Source organism: Diospyros lotus, chromosome 1 (assembly GCF_014633365.1).
Source record: "Diospyros lotus cultivar Yz01 chromosome 1, ASM1463336v1, whole genome shotgun sequence".
Taxonomy (NCBI): domain Eukaryota; kingdom Viridiplantae; phylum Streptophyta; class Magnoliopsida; order Ericales; family Ebenaceae; genus Diospyros; species Diospyros lotus.
In genome coordinates, this window is record NC_068338.1 from 36,337,784 (window position 1) to 36,353,861 (window position 16,078).

General features: G+C 37.8%; 1 protein-coding gene across 2 annotated transcripts; it reads left to right on the forward strand.

Moving 5' to 3' along the window:
- On the forward strand, positions 1 to 5,608 carry LOC127798029 (uncharacterized). 2 transcript variants are annotated; one of them, XM_052331309.1, is made up of 3 exons: positions 1 to 186; positions 1,636 to 2,528; positions 3,822 to 5,608. In XM_052331309.1, exons 2-3 carry the CDS (start codon positions 1,653 to 1,655, stop codon positions 5,394 to 5,396), a joined length of 2,451 nt encoding a protein of 816 aa, XP_052187269.1. In that variant the 5' UTR covers positions 1 to 186; positions 1,636 to 1,652; the 3' UTR covers positions 5,397 to 5,608. The 2 variants fall into 2 exon arrangements, with proteins under 2 accessions (XP_052187269.1, XP_052187277.1); XM_052331317.1 differs by lacking the exon at positions 1 to 186 and having other exon boundaries at positions 391 to 2,528.
- The last annotated feature ends 10,470 nt before the right edge of the window (positions 5,609 to 16,078 follow it).

Consider the following 16,078-nt stretch of genomic DNA (forward strand, 5'->3'; position numbering starts at 1 on the left):
CAGCAGCCCAACCTCAACCTGCCAACGCCAATGCGTGGTTTCTCAAACCCAAACCGAACTAAGCGTAAAAAAGCCTTCTCTCTCTCTCTCTCTCTCTCAAACAAAGAACATTAGTATACTGCTCTGGCCTCGCTCGCTCCCATCGCTCCATCATCGTACTCTTGGGCCTTGGCTTATCTCTCTAAGGTAAATTCTTCCCTGCTTTCTCTTCTACATCTATGCTTGCTTACACATGTACATATATGTGTGTGCGTGCGCATATTGTTCTGCCTGTGTTTCGGCTTTCATCATTTTAATTATTTTCTTTTTTCAAAAGGTTGGTAATAAAAGGTCAATTGTGGCATAATCGTCAATTCCCATTTACCCAGCTGTGCTCTTTCACCTGGGTTTTCATGTTTGAATCGTCTGGCTTGGGTTACTTGTCTTCTTCTCGTGTTTTATTTCCATGTATTGCTTTTCTAGTGTATCTTGATGTGTTCCCTTCACTGTACGAACATTGGCTAATGTGTCAACAAGATGAATTTTTGCGTTGGATTAAACGAGAACTATCATTAAACAATGGGTTCAGATTGCTTGGATGCTAGGTTCTTCCTGAATGTTGTAGTTTGGTTGAGAAAAGGAAAAAAAAGCATTTTTGGCGTGAAAAAAAAGTGGTCTTCATGTTGATTTTCTTGCTTTTTTTGTCTTCTTCATAGTCATGCTGTTCATTTCAAATTCATGAATGTCTAGGTGCTTGCGCCAATGTGTGTTCGGGGCTTGGAAAATTTATCCGGGTTTTGGTCATTTTCTGTGTGATTAAGTTTTCACAACCCAGCTCTTAGATTCAGCAATCTCCAGTAATTTGCTTGATGCAAAAAATTGGCAACTGTGCATCTCTGTATTCTGTTAATCATATGATCTTTTCTCCTTGCGAACATTCAATTAGTTTCTGTTTTTTTGGCAGCATATCATAATCCTTTGACCATGAAAGTAGATACTGGAATATTTCATTTCACGTTGGGGCTGATAATTGTTGTTTGATTGTTTTCAACTGCATATATGTTTTGCACATTATTATCACATGAGCTACCTGGCATTTATTAGGGTTTTGCCTTTTCTTTTCATCTTGATATGTTGATGAATATATCTACTGGGAGCAGTCCATTCATTTGTGGATTATTGTCTTTTGTTTGTTTTCCCCTTTGCCTATGTCTGAATTTTGATGTCTACGCTGCATTCTGGAGTCTTAACTTGTTTCAGTATTGAATTTGTATGAACATTTGAGGCTTGACTTGTTTCAAGGAGTTCTCGCAATCCTATGATCTTGAACCATATTCATCATATGGATGTACTGAAAAATGTTCTGTTTATTAATAATTTGGTCAAAAATTATATTAATATCAATTCAGAGATACTAGAAAAACCTGAGTTCAGCATTTCTGTTGTTGCTACTGTTTCTTGTTATAGAGAGATTTGTTTTTCTTTTTTGGCAAATTAATAAAAGTATTGGTTAACCTCTGTTTTGTTTCTCATGTTGTAGTATTTATTGAAAAAAAAAAAATCATGTTTTACCAATGGAGATTCCTGATTAGTTCAATCCTATATGTTCGTTCAGCTTGCTCTGCATATTGGCTTAGAGATGTTTTTATTTTCTAGGTTCAAATGTTACTTCTATGACAAATAGATTCAAGCAAATGGATAATATCATGGAACAAAATATAGTTGGATCAGCAGAGCAGTTCCTTTCTCCATGTTCTTCAAATGCAGTCACTGTTTTTGGAGATCCAGTGGCAAGCCCTCGAGTGGGAGATCAGTATCAGGCAGAAATTCCACCTGGGATGATGGACAGTTGTCGGCAACTTGTGAAGAAACTAACTGATACAAAAGTTGTGGCAGACGAAACAAACCATTTTGCACTGGGATTACCAGTTCCAATTATGTGGGCACATAGTGAAGTTGAATCTATCAAAAAGGAATCTCAGAATGTTGACAATGCTAACCACTGTGGTGCAGCCGATACAAATTGGATAGTGGACATTGAATCCAATGAAAACAGGCAGGCTACTTCAAAAAATAAAGTTTCAGAAGTTAAACCTTCGCACACTTCATTGGTAAATGGAGGAGTAGGATTGGCAACTCTTCTTTCCATGATTAGAGATGATGGGATGGATGTTGACTTGGAGATACCAAAAGAAAAGAAAGCTAGGTTGGATCAAGCAGACAATGATTGTAGTCCTCTTCCTGGTTCACCGTTGGAACCTTGGACAGCCATTGAACATGATAGTTTCCTCCTTGGTCTATATACTTTTGGGAAGAATCTCAGTGTTGTGAAAAGATTTGTTAAGAGTAAAGAGATGGGCAATATACTGTGGTACTATTATGGAAAATTTTATAGGTCCAATGAACACCGCAGATGGTCAGAGTGCAGGAAGATGAGAGGCAAACTGTCGATACAAGGACAGAAAATTTTTTCAGGTTGGAGGCAGCAAGAACTATTATCACGTCTATTTCCCCACGTGTCAGAAAAATGCCAAAATATGTTGCTGGAGGTAATTGCAGCAATGTTTGATCCTGTTACTGATGATAACTTTGCTCCTTGAAATTAATGGATTTGGATAAATATGTTATCTGTTATGCATTCCCATACCTATATGTCACATACAATTCTCCAAAAGATGCTGCTCAATGTTGGAATACTGTGTGAATTGTACCTAATCTGTGTGAATTTGCACTGTTAGATCCAGAACCGGTAGAATGAGAAGCAAAAGAGAGGATTGCCCTTTAGCAATACCATGTGTTTGAGGCAAAAGGGGAGCTCTATGTTGTTGAGATTCCCCTTTAGCAATACCGGAAGCGGTTTTAAGTGAAAAGACAGGATGGTGCACCATCAATGTTATTTGAATCAGAGCAACCTATCAATGCACCAAGTAGCACCCTCTAGGAATTAGCTCTAAATATACTTGGAAATTTGATCTGAATTGCTAATCAATCTACTTCTGTTTGTTGTACCTGGGGTTGCAGCTCCCCTTTTGCTTTATGCTTGGAATGGAGACGGTTTTCTTTCCAAAATAAACAAAGAAAATTTTTATGATGCTATTAGAAGGAATCGTTTTGATGGAATTGCCTCTGCTGTACCTTACTGTTCAGTTTCCAAAATAGACAAAGAAAAATTGCAAGGCCTTTCATTTCTTATTAGCTCCTTTTTTCTTTTTTTTTGGTGGATTCTTACAATCACCTTATTTCCACACACTGAATAGTTGAAGATGGATCCAGATTACAAGCACTATAAAACTAAGTTGTTAGCCAGGGATCAAAATAAATGTCTGAGTTGGTGTATCTAAAATTGCTAGAATACAAGAAACAATCATGTTTTTTTTTCTTTATTCCATATCTCTTCCCCCGTGCCCAATGAGAGTATACATTCCTCATACCCTCATTCGTCATCTCTGAATTAGTAAATTTATTGTTTACGTGGAGTTGCAAGAGTTTTCAGTGAGCTCTTCAGAACCTGTTTTCTAGTTCTTGCATGGAAATATCCATTCTGCACAGATTATTGTTATAAGTGTAGGTCGACTCTCGGCCATATTCTAGACCTAAACAAGAGATTGTATCCATTTACATCAAGTGGATTCTCATCCTGTGACAGGTTCAAGCCTGTTTTTCCTCCTCTTTTACCTAACGGTGATTGAAATTCCATTTGGTTCAATTTAATTTGTTCTTTTATTTTTTGCAATGGCTTAACCTTATTGCTGCTATTCGTGCTGTTGCTGCCATGCCGCTAACTAACTTTCAATTCCTTTACAACCTAAAATTACATGCCTGGTTTTTGTGATGTGTAGCAGGTCTCTAGGGCATTTGGAGGGGGAAGAATTCCTCTGATTGAGTATGTTTTTACTTTGAAGGATACGGTTGGAATCAATGCTCTTGTGGAAGCAGTAGGTATTGGCAAAGGGGAGCAAGATCTCACGGGAACTGCTATGGACCCTGTAAAGGCCAACAATTCATGGTCTATTCATCCTGAAATCCCAACTGGAAAAGCATGTTCCTCTTTGACATCAGGAGACATCATTAAGTTTTTGACAGGAGATTTCCGGCTAAGCAAAGCCCGATCAAATGAACTGTTCTGGGAAGCCGTATGGCCACGCCTTTTGGCAAAAGGGTGGCACTCTGAGTTGCCTAAAGATCATGGTCTCATCAGTTCAAAGCAATCCCTAATGTTTCTTGTACCTGGTGTTAAGAACTTCTCAAGAAGGAAGCTTGTCAAAGGAAACCATTATTTTGATTCTGTTAGCGATATCCTGAATAAAGTCACATCAGACCCTGGACTACTTGAGGTTGAAAGCGAAGCATCCACAGCCAACTGGCAAAAGGAAGAATACACATCTGATTTCCCTGTAAAGCAATGCTGCGAGAGTTTATTGAATTGTCAGTGTCATCATTACCTCCAGCCACCTGTTACAAATTGCAAAGGAGAGATGATAAAATTTACAGTGGTGGATACTAGTTTGATTCGTGGAGGAGAACAGTCCAAAGTCAGAGAGCTGAGAACATTACCTGTTGCCACTAGTAAACTGTCTATTCCCTCTGATCTTTCCAGTGAAATCGAACATGTTTCCTCTGAAGAATCTCCAGGTGAAGCAATGGAAATTAATGCTGTAAGTACTGCAGAAGATACAAATGAGAGTGGAGTATTTCCCAACTCACCAGAATTAACCAGAATTGAAAACAACGGTTTACCAAATGGTCCAGATCTGACCATTCTACCCGGGAAAAATCATGAGGATTGCAGCAACGGTACGCCTAGTGACAGGCAGTTGAAGGAGACAACTGACCAGTCAACGTGTCTAGCCCCCAGTATGAAACAACAGCTGTTTGCAGCTTGTAGTCCTGGAGAATCGAGCCCCATTGTTGACAACATCTCCACAGAGGCCAAACCAAATGAAGCGGAGTCTCCTTGTTGTCTGGAGTGTACTAGTTTACCAATGCATGAAAAGATCCGATCTGAAGTAGATCCATCTCAGAATTTAGCATCAAGCAGTTCTTTGGCTCAGGACAGCCCACAAGAGAGTGATCAAGCAATGTTTTACAAGGACTTCTCGGCTACAGAGCCATTGGCTAGGAAGCCTGAAACTCAGAATTTGATTGACCTGAACCCTTCAGATGTCCCTCAAGATTCTGGAACCGATGAAACCGTCATGACATTGAGAGACTTGCAGAACCGTAATGGTTCAGCCATATCGACCAGGTCTGAAATAACCCAGCAGTCCTCTAATGGCGGTGCCAGCACAGCCCAGCAACCAGTGCTAGGTGGTCGAAGACAGAGTACAAGAGCCCGGCCCTTGACAGCAAAAGCACTGGAGGCTATTGCATGCGGGTTCCTTGGCACAAGGCGAAAGAGGAAGTGCCCGGATGCATGAAGAAACGCGATGTCAAGGCCCCCTTGACTTGGTAATTGGAGTATCTGGTGGTGGATTGTGAAAGTTTACTGGAAGAGAGAAAAGATGAACAACAGATTTTCATTTTTTGGTGATCTAAAGTGTATACAGAAAACAATATTTATATACAAATTCTCCATAAATTCCTCCTATACATAAGTTATTTTAAAATAAAAAACAATATCACAATCCGACTGTTGGCCCAAAATATCTGTTGCAATCTCCTCTATTTTAACTGAGCAATCTTATTTCCTTGAGTGCCGCTGTGGCGATAGGATCAGGTTTGATTTTATCGCCAATACGTCCCCTCAATCGAATGGGCAGATCTTGAACATAAAGATTGTTTCGCAGTAGCTGAAAACGAACAAATGACAGTGGTTTTGTTAATAAATCCGCAAGCTAATCCTTAGTGGATAGAAATGAGACCTAAAGCATTTTAGCAAATACTTGATCTCGAAGTGAAAATCAATTTCAATATGTTTAGTTTCGGCATAGAATACTAGATTAGAGGACAAATAAGTAGCTCCAATATTGTTGCACCACAATTTTGGACTTGTCACTAAGGGAAACCACAAATCATGAAAAATTGATTGAATCCATTGTAACTCTGCCACTGTATTGGAGAGGGATTTATATTTTGATTTAATGCAGCTTCGAGCAACAGTTTGTTGTTGTTTGCAGCTCCAACTGATGAGATTGGATCCATGAAAAATGCAGTATGCCCCAACACTCCGTTTGTCATCTTTGTCGTCTACCCAATCAGCATCATTATACCCTTGAAGAGAATGAATTAATGTACTTTGTAAACAAAGTCCATAGCCCACCGTAGACTTTAGATACCGAAAGATTAGTTTGACAACTTGCCAATGAGTGTCTTCGGGTTGACGCATGAATTTGCTAACATGATGGACCTCAAAAGCAATATCTAGATGAGTGAACCCAAGTAATGTAATGCACCAACTGTGCTTCTATAAAGTTGAGGGGTCATGTAATACCCAGTATTCAATATTAAGAGTATTTTTAAAAATTATGAGGTCAAAATGGTATTTACTATAGTTTCGGGCTTACGTGTAATATTCAAAACGTAAACGAAAGGTGAGAGACTATGTCAAAGCAAGTCAATTAAGGTAAAACTTTCCAAATAAGTGATTTGATAAAACAAAGAGATTCGCGAAGGTTTGAGGACGAAAACACGCAATTAGGGGCATTCGGACAAAAGTGCAGATTTTCTAAACTACCTGAGGGAGGTTGAAACGACGAATTTCTCAAAAATTCTTAAGGGAAATGAGAAGTTTAGAATGTGTGAGCAGTCAAGGAATTAGCGAAAAGTCTAGGGGTGTCATGGATAGGGAGAAAATGCAGTTAAAAAATACTTGGGGGCAAAACTATAAATTTTGAAAATGCCATGGTGTGAACACGACCGCCCACATGGCCGCCGGCAGCCGCCTCTGGGGACGTCGGGAAGGTCGCCTAGAGGTGCTAGGGTAGTCTCCAAGTGATGGTGAAGTGAGTAAGGCTTGCTATTGGCCAGAAAATGCCAAGATGTGATCGGAATTTATGGCGGATGGGATTTTCGATTTGGCCAAATTTTTCGAGGGCTATATCACGTGATTTAGGGCTGTTTGATTGGTTTGGAGGCTAGATTTGGGGATAAGAGGATAAGATCAATCGAGTTTGGGTGGGAATTCGGGTCGAGAACGAGTATAAATAACCCAACTGAGGCCGAGGGTTTTCAAAGAATTCGAAAGAAATTGAGGGCATTTTGGCTTGAATCGAGGCTCACAGATAAGGAGGTTTTGTTCTTTGAAGGTTGGGGAGCATTTCTGAAAAGTTTGAAAGGATTTGGTATAGGTTTAAAAGGGTTTCGCGAAACGCGCCGAAAAATCGGGTACGACCAGACCGTGACCTGCAACTGGGTTTTAAACCCTTTTTTGATGAATTTTTTGACCATCTGAAGGTGCCATCGGGGTCGCCTCATCAAGCCTTTCAAGCCCCTATAGTTGTTTGGAGCATCAGAGATCGCCGGAGACCTATCATCGTCGGAAAAGACAACTGGAACCGGCTGCGCATGGGCTTCACGGGCCAGGGCTTGGGTAAGGCGTGTGAGAGCCCGTGAGGTACTGTTTGGGCTTGAAATTAATTTTATAATTTTTCTAGAATTATTTTAGGAGGGTTTATGCAAAAATATTTGGAAAAAAATGGGTGTTTGGTATTTATTATGATTTTTCGAGATGAAGAAATGTTTGAAAAATAGGAAAAATTGAGAAAATTATGAGAAAAATAGAAATATTGATTTCTAAGGTCTTAATGGTAAATAGGAAATGACTGGGTTGTTGGAATGAATGATTGCACGTTTTTTGAGACACATCACATTTTTCGAGACAAAAATCGATCTTTTTCGAATTAAGGTGAGTGGTCTGATTCTAGTCCTACCTTTGCTTGGAAGTGCCTTGGTGTGCGTGTAGTGAGTTCATGTGAACAGTTTTACTCTCTCGAGCTTAGGTTACATGTTACTGAACCAGTTCCAACGAGCGATTATACCCTCATGAACTTGGGATATTATGCATCGGTGTTTCATTTATGTACTTGTGGAATTATTTGCATATTGATCATGTGGTATATTGCATCAACTGTTTTAACTTACAAATGAGTCGGTGCATGGCGTGTGATTTTCACATCATCAGGGTGTCGATTTTCCTGTCATTGTTGTGTCCGTATGGGACAGGATGGGGTCTTCTTGGGAATGAGACAAGGTTAATTCAAGTGAACGGGTGACATGGTAGGGCACTCGAGAGATTAAGTATCTCGAGACAAGGTCAACCCTAAAGGTGTGTGGAATGAATTTTTCACAGGAGGTTGAGTATGTCAAGGAGATTTCTCAAGTTAGACGTGTTGCATGTTGTCATTTTGTCTGTATATGCCATGCTCGTATGTCTTTCATGCATTATATAAATTGTTTCATGCCATCACTTAGATATTTTATCATCTAACATGGGTTATGCCCCTGGAACATTCAACGTTCCATTCAGGGACTGCTGCGAGGTCGAGGACATGGCCGGTGAGGCCAACAGTGTTTAGTTGATAGTCATTGTACCATTTTGGAGGTGTTAGTATTTATATTGGTATATGTATGAACGGTTGTATGATAATGTTGTTATCATTTGGTAGTTTGTAATACGTATTTCGATGTGGGAACACCTTGTAAGGAATTCGTGGTAGGCCACGGTGTTTTGATGTTAATTATTCCATTATTGTTATATTATGTCTCGTTTAGTTTTAAGTCTATTGATCTTGTTAGTTAAACGAGCAAGACTGTGGTTCTCGGGATTTTTACCTACATGTGAAGATTGTTCTTGAAATCACCGCGGGCGCCGCCCATTGTGTATGACGGGTGTTTTATCTGCATGTGAAAATTCTACTCATGGCGCCACGTGTGACAGACTTAAAAAAAAAAAAAAGATTCCTGAGAATTCCTTTATAATGGCGCGCCCATGTAAGACGAGGTGTTACAGGTCAAAAAGGTCATGACCTTTAAACTTAGATAAACTTCAAGTGGTACTTATAGGAGTTGAGCATGGCTTCACTTCATGCATGTTAACATGGTGTAACAAGTCAGCCGCGTATTTTCTCTATGTTAAAAAAATATCATGGCCATCAAACAAAGCCTCTACATTGAGAAAATATGATAGATTTCCTAAATCTTTTACAAGAAAAATATCTCCAAGTTGTTGAATAAATTTGTCAATTTCATTGGAAGAGGTCCCGGTGATGATTATATCATCAACATATTTAAGGATGAAAATAAAGAAGCCATTTTTTTCAAGTGTGAACAAAGAGGTATCTACCTTTGAACCAACAAATCCCATTTGCTGTAATTTTTGCTCAATCTAGAAAACCAAGCTCAGGGAGCTTGTTTAAGACCGTACAAGCTCTTTTTTAAGCGACACACATGATTGGAAAAAATCAGGGTGAACATACCCTTGAGGCTATGGCATATAAACTTTTTCATATAGGTGTCCATGTAGAAATGCATTCTGGATGTCAATTTGTCAAATGCGCCATTGACGTGTAATAGCTAAAGATAATAACAACCGTATAGTTGCTGACTTAACCACAAGACTAAAGGTCTCTGTGTAATCCACACCAGGTTGCTTATGATAACCTTTCACCACCAGTTGAGCTTTAAAATGCTCAATGCTGCCATTTGTATGTCTTTTAATTCAAAACACCCACTTGTTTCCAACAGAGTTGTTACTTGGCTTTGGTGGGATAAGATCCCAAATACCATTGTTAAGAAGAGCATTAAACTCAACATCCATGGCTTCATGCCAATGGTGGCGTTTGGTGGCCTCAGAAAAACAAGTAGGCTCTGCAAGATATGAGACATGATTAGTAAGTAAACATTGAGGTAGTGGATATTGGGTTATACCAACATAGGGAGCTTTTGGCTTGAGGGATTGTGTTTGTGATCAGGTAAGCATGCGGCGTGGCATTTGAATCTCATGGGAATGTGGAGGATTTGGTTGGTGGGAAGTTGCAGCAACATCATTTAACTTTTGAGTGAGATCCGTTATTGGTACTTCAGTAACACCTGAGCATAATAGAGTAGACTAAATATCTGAAGACACTTGATTTGGTGGATTGACTTGGTCAATTTGCAGCTGGTCATTGAGACATATGTATGGACTTGGATGATTAGTTTGAGTACTCAGTGGACGTAAGGATACTGGTAATGAAAAAAGTGTTGGATCAAGAGGATTAGATTCCGAGAACTCTTGTTGGTATGGAAACAAAGACTCATAAAAAATGACATGGCGTGAGACATATAATTTTCTTGTGGCCAAGTTAAGACATTTGTAACCCTGGTGTGATAGACTATAACAAAAAAAAATACAAGTTTTAGATCGAAAATCAATTTTATGTTTGTTATAAGCATGCAAGTTTGGCCAACAAGCACATCCAAACACGCATAAACAAATAGTTGGGTTTTTTTATTATAAGACATTTCAAAAGGTGATATGTTGTCTAGTGATTTGGAAGGAAGACGATTAATAATATAAATTGCAGTTAAAAAAGTGTCTTCCCAAAAAGATTTTGGCAAAGTTGAGTGAACTAGTAAGGTTAAGCCCATTTCAACAATTTGATGATGGCGACATTCAACAGAACCCATTTGTTCATGCATGTAAAGATAAGCTAAACGATGTTGAATTCCATAGGTTTTGAAATAAGTATTCAAACATCTATACTCACCCCCCTCCTCTAATCGATTTGAATGGCCTTAATTTTTAAATCAAAATGCCTTTCAACATAGTTTCAACGTCAAATTTTAATTTCAAAGGAAACACCCAAAGAAATTTAGTAAAGGCATCCAAAAAACAAACATGATAACAAGATCCATAACTAGAAATAATTGAGCTTGGCCCCAAACATCGGAATAAATTAATTCAAGAGGTTTTAAAACAGAATGAATTGTAATAGAAAAAGGTAAATTGTGGCTTTTAGTTATCTCACACTCAGGACAAATATTTTGTCTCTTATTGGAATTAACTGGTAAATTATTATTGTGAAGCACATGTTGAACAGTACCATAAGAGGCATAACCAAGACGGCGATGCCAGTCTGTAACAAAGATCCAAGCACCAATAAAGGCAGATGGAAAACAACATTGAAGAGATGGAGAGAAGCAATAAAGGTCATCAGACGTAGATCTTTTATGTAGGACGTTCCCCGAGTAATCCTTAAGTAGAAAAAAAGAACTGTGAAACTCAAAATAAACATTATTATCTTAAGCAAATTTTTGAACATATAGTAAGTTTTTTGTAATTTGGAGTACGACAAGAATTTTGTCAAGAATAAAAGATGAAGATGAGGAAGATAAAGAAGCAGTTCCAATATGAGTTATTTGCAAACCTATACCATCACCAATTTGAATTTGATTAGTGCTAGAAAAATCATCACTTTGGATATTCAGATTACTTATATTGTTGGTCAAATGATGCGTCGCACTAGTGTCGGGATGCCACTCTTGTTCAATCCAGTGCTTTCTGAGAGTGGTTGGAGGCTAGGTTTGCTTGAGGATTTGGGCGTGGTGGTAGGGTTTGGAAATGAGGATCAAAGCGCTTCCAACAACGAGAAGTCGTGTGGCTAGGCTTCTCACATAGTTGGCACAACATACTGGTATTGTCGCGACCACTTCCACGGTTTCCAATAAATGGATCACACCCCCTGCCTTGAGAGGCTAATGAGTAGCTACAACCCCGCCTTCCTAAAAAAGGTTGTTGTCGGGTGGCAACATTGGCCGAAGTCATGGGCACAAATAAAATTTGATTATTATGCTGAATGCGAGCTTCACACGTTGGGAGCATGGAATAAATTTATTTCAAGATGAGAGAGTTATCATGGTGAGATACCATGGAAACAAGATAATCATATTTTGGACCGAGACTAGCGAGCAAGTATGTGATAATATTGTCACACTTTATAGCTTGACCAACAATGGCCAATTTGACTGTGAGATGTTTGATTGTCATCATGAAGTAATCAATTACAAATTGATTACCTTTCTGTAGAGTTGAGAGCGAACATGTACTGTTTTGGCACATGATTGTGATGTAAAAGCAGAGATGAGAGCCATCCAGACTTCAGCGGAGGTGTTGCAATGAGCAATTTGGGCAAGAAAAGAAGAATTTATGCAACTAAGGATAAGATTATCCCGAGTTTCCCAAATATCATAGGATGGGTTGGGGGTTGTAGAGCCATCAATGGCAGTGATGGTTTTAGCAGGTTGTCAAATGGTGCCATCGTGATATCCGTAAACTTTTTGGCATTTGAGGTTTGGTAACATGGTGGTTTTTCACGTTGGGTAATGTAGACGTGTGAGTTTGGTGGAGTTAATGGAGGAAGATGGGTTGAAGGTGGTAAGGTTGGTTTCAACAACATTTGAAGTTGAGGAATTTGGGGAGGCAAACATCTTAAAGAGGATCGGTTAGATGTGAGTCTTAGTAACTCTAATACTATGTAAAAATTTATTAGAAGAGAGGAAAAACGAATAACATATTTTTATTTTTGTTATAAGTGAAGCTCCAAATACAGCATCGTTTTCTGGCAGGGGCTGGAGGGTCTTTTGGCAACCCCTATGGCTGCCCAAAACGGCAGCGTTTTGGGCCCAAGGTGGAGGGCCAAAACGGCAACCTCCCTGCTGTTTTGTTTTGGCGTGCTGGTTCTTGTCTTTTAGCCTGCCTCTCTTCCGATCGTCGATGCTCTGCTCTTTCCTTTATACGACTCGATCTCCACCGCTTGAGTCGCCTTTATATCAGCTTCAGTCTCCTCGGGATCTGAGAGCGACGGCCTCCGATTATCTGCTGCATTAGGGTTTGTTCTGATTATTCTTCTGTTCTCATTCTTGTAGTTTTGGATGTTCTCTGTTTTTGCTCTATTCTCTAAGTTGTAAGCCTCTAACCTTAGATTGTGGTTATGGGGTCGAGCTAATGTTTTCAAAGGATTATTCTTTGTACAATGAGATCAGAGAGTTGTTGTTTTTGATTTTGTAATCGGAGGCTCGCTGGCTGTGTATATTTTTATCCCTATAGTGCAGTGAACTCCCTTTGTCGGAGCTCAACGTGGACGTAGCCCTCGTTAATGGGTGAACTACGGTAAATCTCTTGTGTTTATATTGTGTTCATTATTTTATGTTTATGTATGGTTCTCTGTCCATTGTTTTGTATATGTCTTTTGGGTCGCTGCTATTTGAGTATTAAGGGGGTTGATTAGGGTTGAGCTTTTGACTCCTCCCAACAATTTTTTAGTGATCTAAAGAGTATATATAAAAAATAATATTTATATACAAACTCTTCATAAATTCCTCCTATGCATAAGTTTTTTTAAAACAATATCACAACGCGACTGTTGACTCAAAATATCAGTTGCAATCTCCTCTATTTTGATTGAGCAATCTTGTTTCCTTGAGTGCCGTTGTGGCAGGTTTGATTTTATTGCCAATATGGATGGAGGTCGACTTGTCAAAAAATGGCCAGCCAGCCAACTGGTCCCAGCTTCTGTTCTTTCTGGTTGCTGCCGCCTGCTGGTATATATAAAATCCCTGTTCTATAAAAATTCTCCTCTCCCATCTGGGATCTTCACTCTGGTTTAAATGCTGCCAAGAACCATCATATATGTTTAGAACTGAACAGAATAGCTGCAATGCGAACAAGAAACAGATTTGGGATCGGTGAATGCAAGATTAATGGCACTTGAGGGGCTGAAGAAGAAGATATCAGTGCATATTCCGAGGCTCACTCTATTAAACTCTCGACTTTCACAGGCAGGAGGATCCTTTGGCACCAAATTCTATTAATTTCAAACTAAAATGCTGTCAATTGTAGTAGTTTTGACAGGAAAAGCATTTCAAATTCTCTCAACCATATTGCTGCGCGCAGATGCACAATTACAAGAAGGTGAAAAACCCAAAATATATGTTGTTGTACTAAGCAAAGCACAATTGATCTTTCAACGTCCTCTTTTCTGTTTCACTGGGAATGGGAAGGTTTCTTTTATGCTTACTCTTACCAATATTCAGTATTTTTTTTTTTTTTACTGACTTTTCTTATCGATTTGTCTACTCTACTTGGTGAGATTAAGGGAGGTATTGTTGAATTTTACTATTGACTTGCTTAATGATCTAACATACAATTTAAAAAGAAATATTCATAAAAGTAAACATTTTTAAGGATAATATTTTTCCATGAAGCAAATTAACCAGAGTGACAGCTTACAAAGTATCTACATGGGTAAGGCATTCAGCTTCTGCTTCGATAATCTAATGGGCCGCCAGATTAGGTACTGTCTATGATTCACATACGCAAAGCCCAGTCTGACTGACATTTCTGGGCCGAGAAGATGGAGCCCGAGAATGAGAGTGTCCAATGGGTTTACCAAATAAAGCCCATACCCGGACATTAATGCGAGCCCATTACCCGTGCAAGCCTGAATTATGGTTTAACAATTGTGAGTAATTCTCAAATTTTTTTTTTCTTTATTTAACATGTAAAATGTTAAGGAGTCACTTGATTCTATATAAATGTTTTATTTACAATTTTCATACAGAGTGATACAACACGTACACTTTTATAATTATAAGATATTTTGATATTTTTTATTAATATATAAATATTATAGGGTTAATCCATGAGACTCTTTATTTGATAAAAAATTAAAGAAAATATTTTTATTATAAAATATAATTATATATTTACACAATATAAATTTTTAATTTTTTAAATCATAATCGTTACCCAGGTTAGTACTCTATAAAGATTTAGCACATAATTATTAATTTTTAGTTATAAAAAAGAAAAGGAACAGAGAGGGAAAAGTGAATTTTCATGAACATATAGCCGACCTTACCTTACAAGGTCGGTGATGATGACTAAAGATCATTAATGATTATAAGTCTGCTACTTTTTAGTGAAGTTCTTTTATTTCACTTTTTTTTTTTTCTCTTGTCTCCTAATCATCTTTACTTTTAAGTCAAAAGGGTTTCACCATTTGTCCAAAGGGAATTCATTTTTATTATCATCTTTGGTATTGATTTTGCAATTCAAATTTAATCATAAATGCCTGTTCTGGAATTTCAACACCTAATCCTAATGTTATCCCAATAATTAAACAACACATTAGTCGTTGTTTCGTGTCTAACGTTAATTTGAGTGTTAAAAGTATACGCAACATTTTTGATAAAGTAAAAGAAAAGTATAATTAATTATTTTTAAAATATTTTAAAACCCACTACTTTACGAAATCATAATAATTAAACACATGAAATGACTTTAAACAATCTTAAATTTTAATTAATAATATTGTGATGATCTAATAATTAATAATAAATAATATATAGTGTTGATGAGTATTAGATTTCGAGTTTGAGTTTTGTAAATCTTAAATGTTTTATTTCTTAGATTATATGTTATCTTGTAATAAGTATTTCTCGAGATTAAATGGTAAGCAAGCATAATGTATCTATGACCCAATAAGAAATTTAATCAATAATTTTTTCATTTTCAATAAGGCTGGTCTTAAAATGGCTTCAGCTACTATATATGTAAAGTGTTTGTTGTGGAGATTTGGATGGATGTATAGGCCTAACAGTCTTCTAATAACGGGAATTAATTAACCAAGATAACTGCATGTATTAACAAAAATGGAATAAGTTAGTGATGAACAAATCCGTACGACATCAAATGACAAAGATCATGTTGCAAATTAACAAAATAAACCTCCAAAGTTAAAACACCTTCACCTTCACCTTCTCCTTCCTCGATCTCGTTTTCAATATGTTTTCACGTACAAAACTACAAACTTGCGTCAATGTCAAAAAACGAAACATATTTCAGAATTAGGCTATGTATTAGTTTAGTAAAACATCATTGTCAGTAGAGGCGATGTATTTGTTTAATGAAACATCCTTGTCATTAGACAGAGTCATAGCGAACCGATCGAACGGATTATAAATTAATTAGCTTGGGTTAGGACTGTCTCTTATGTTGGTTTTATCCATGGAGATCCTTTGCTTATGTCAATTAGCAGTTGGCTTCAGGCATTTGCAGAGGTATCCACCATCCAAAATGCTTAATCCCATCATCTTCTTGTATATAAGGTTTATTATTTAT

Excerpts from the sequence above, each read along its gene's own strand:
- LOC127798029 (XM_052331309.1), top strand. The coding sequence starts at position 1,653 with ATGACAAATAGATTCAAGCAAATGGATAATATCATGGAACAAAATATA. Across the intron at positions 2,529-3,821 it reads GCCAAAATATGTTGCTGGAG|GTCTCTAGGGCATTTGGAGG; the intron begins GTAATTGCAGCA and ends GATGTGTAGCAG.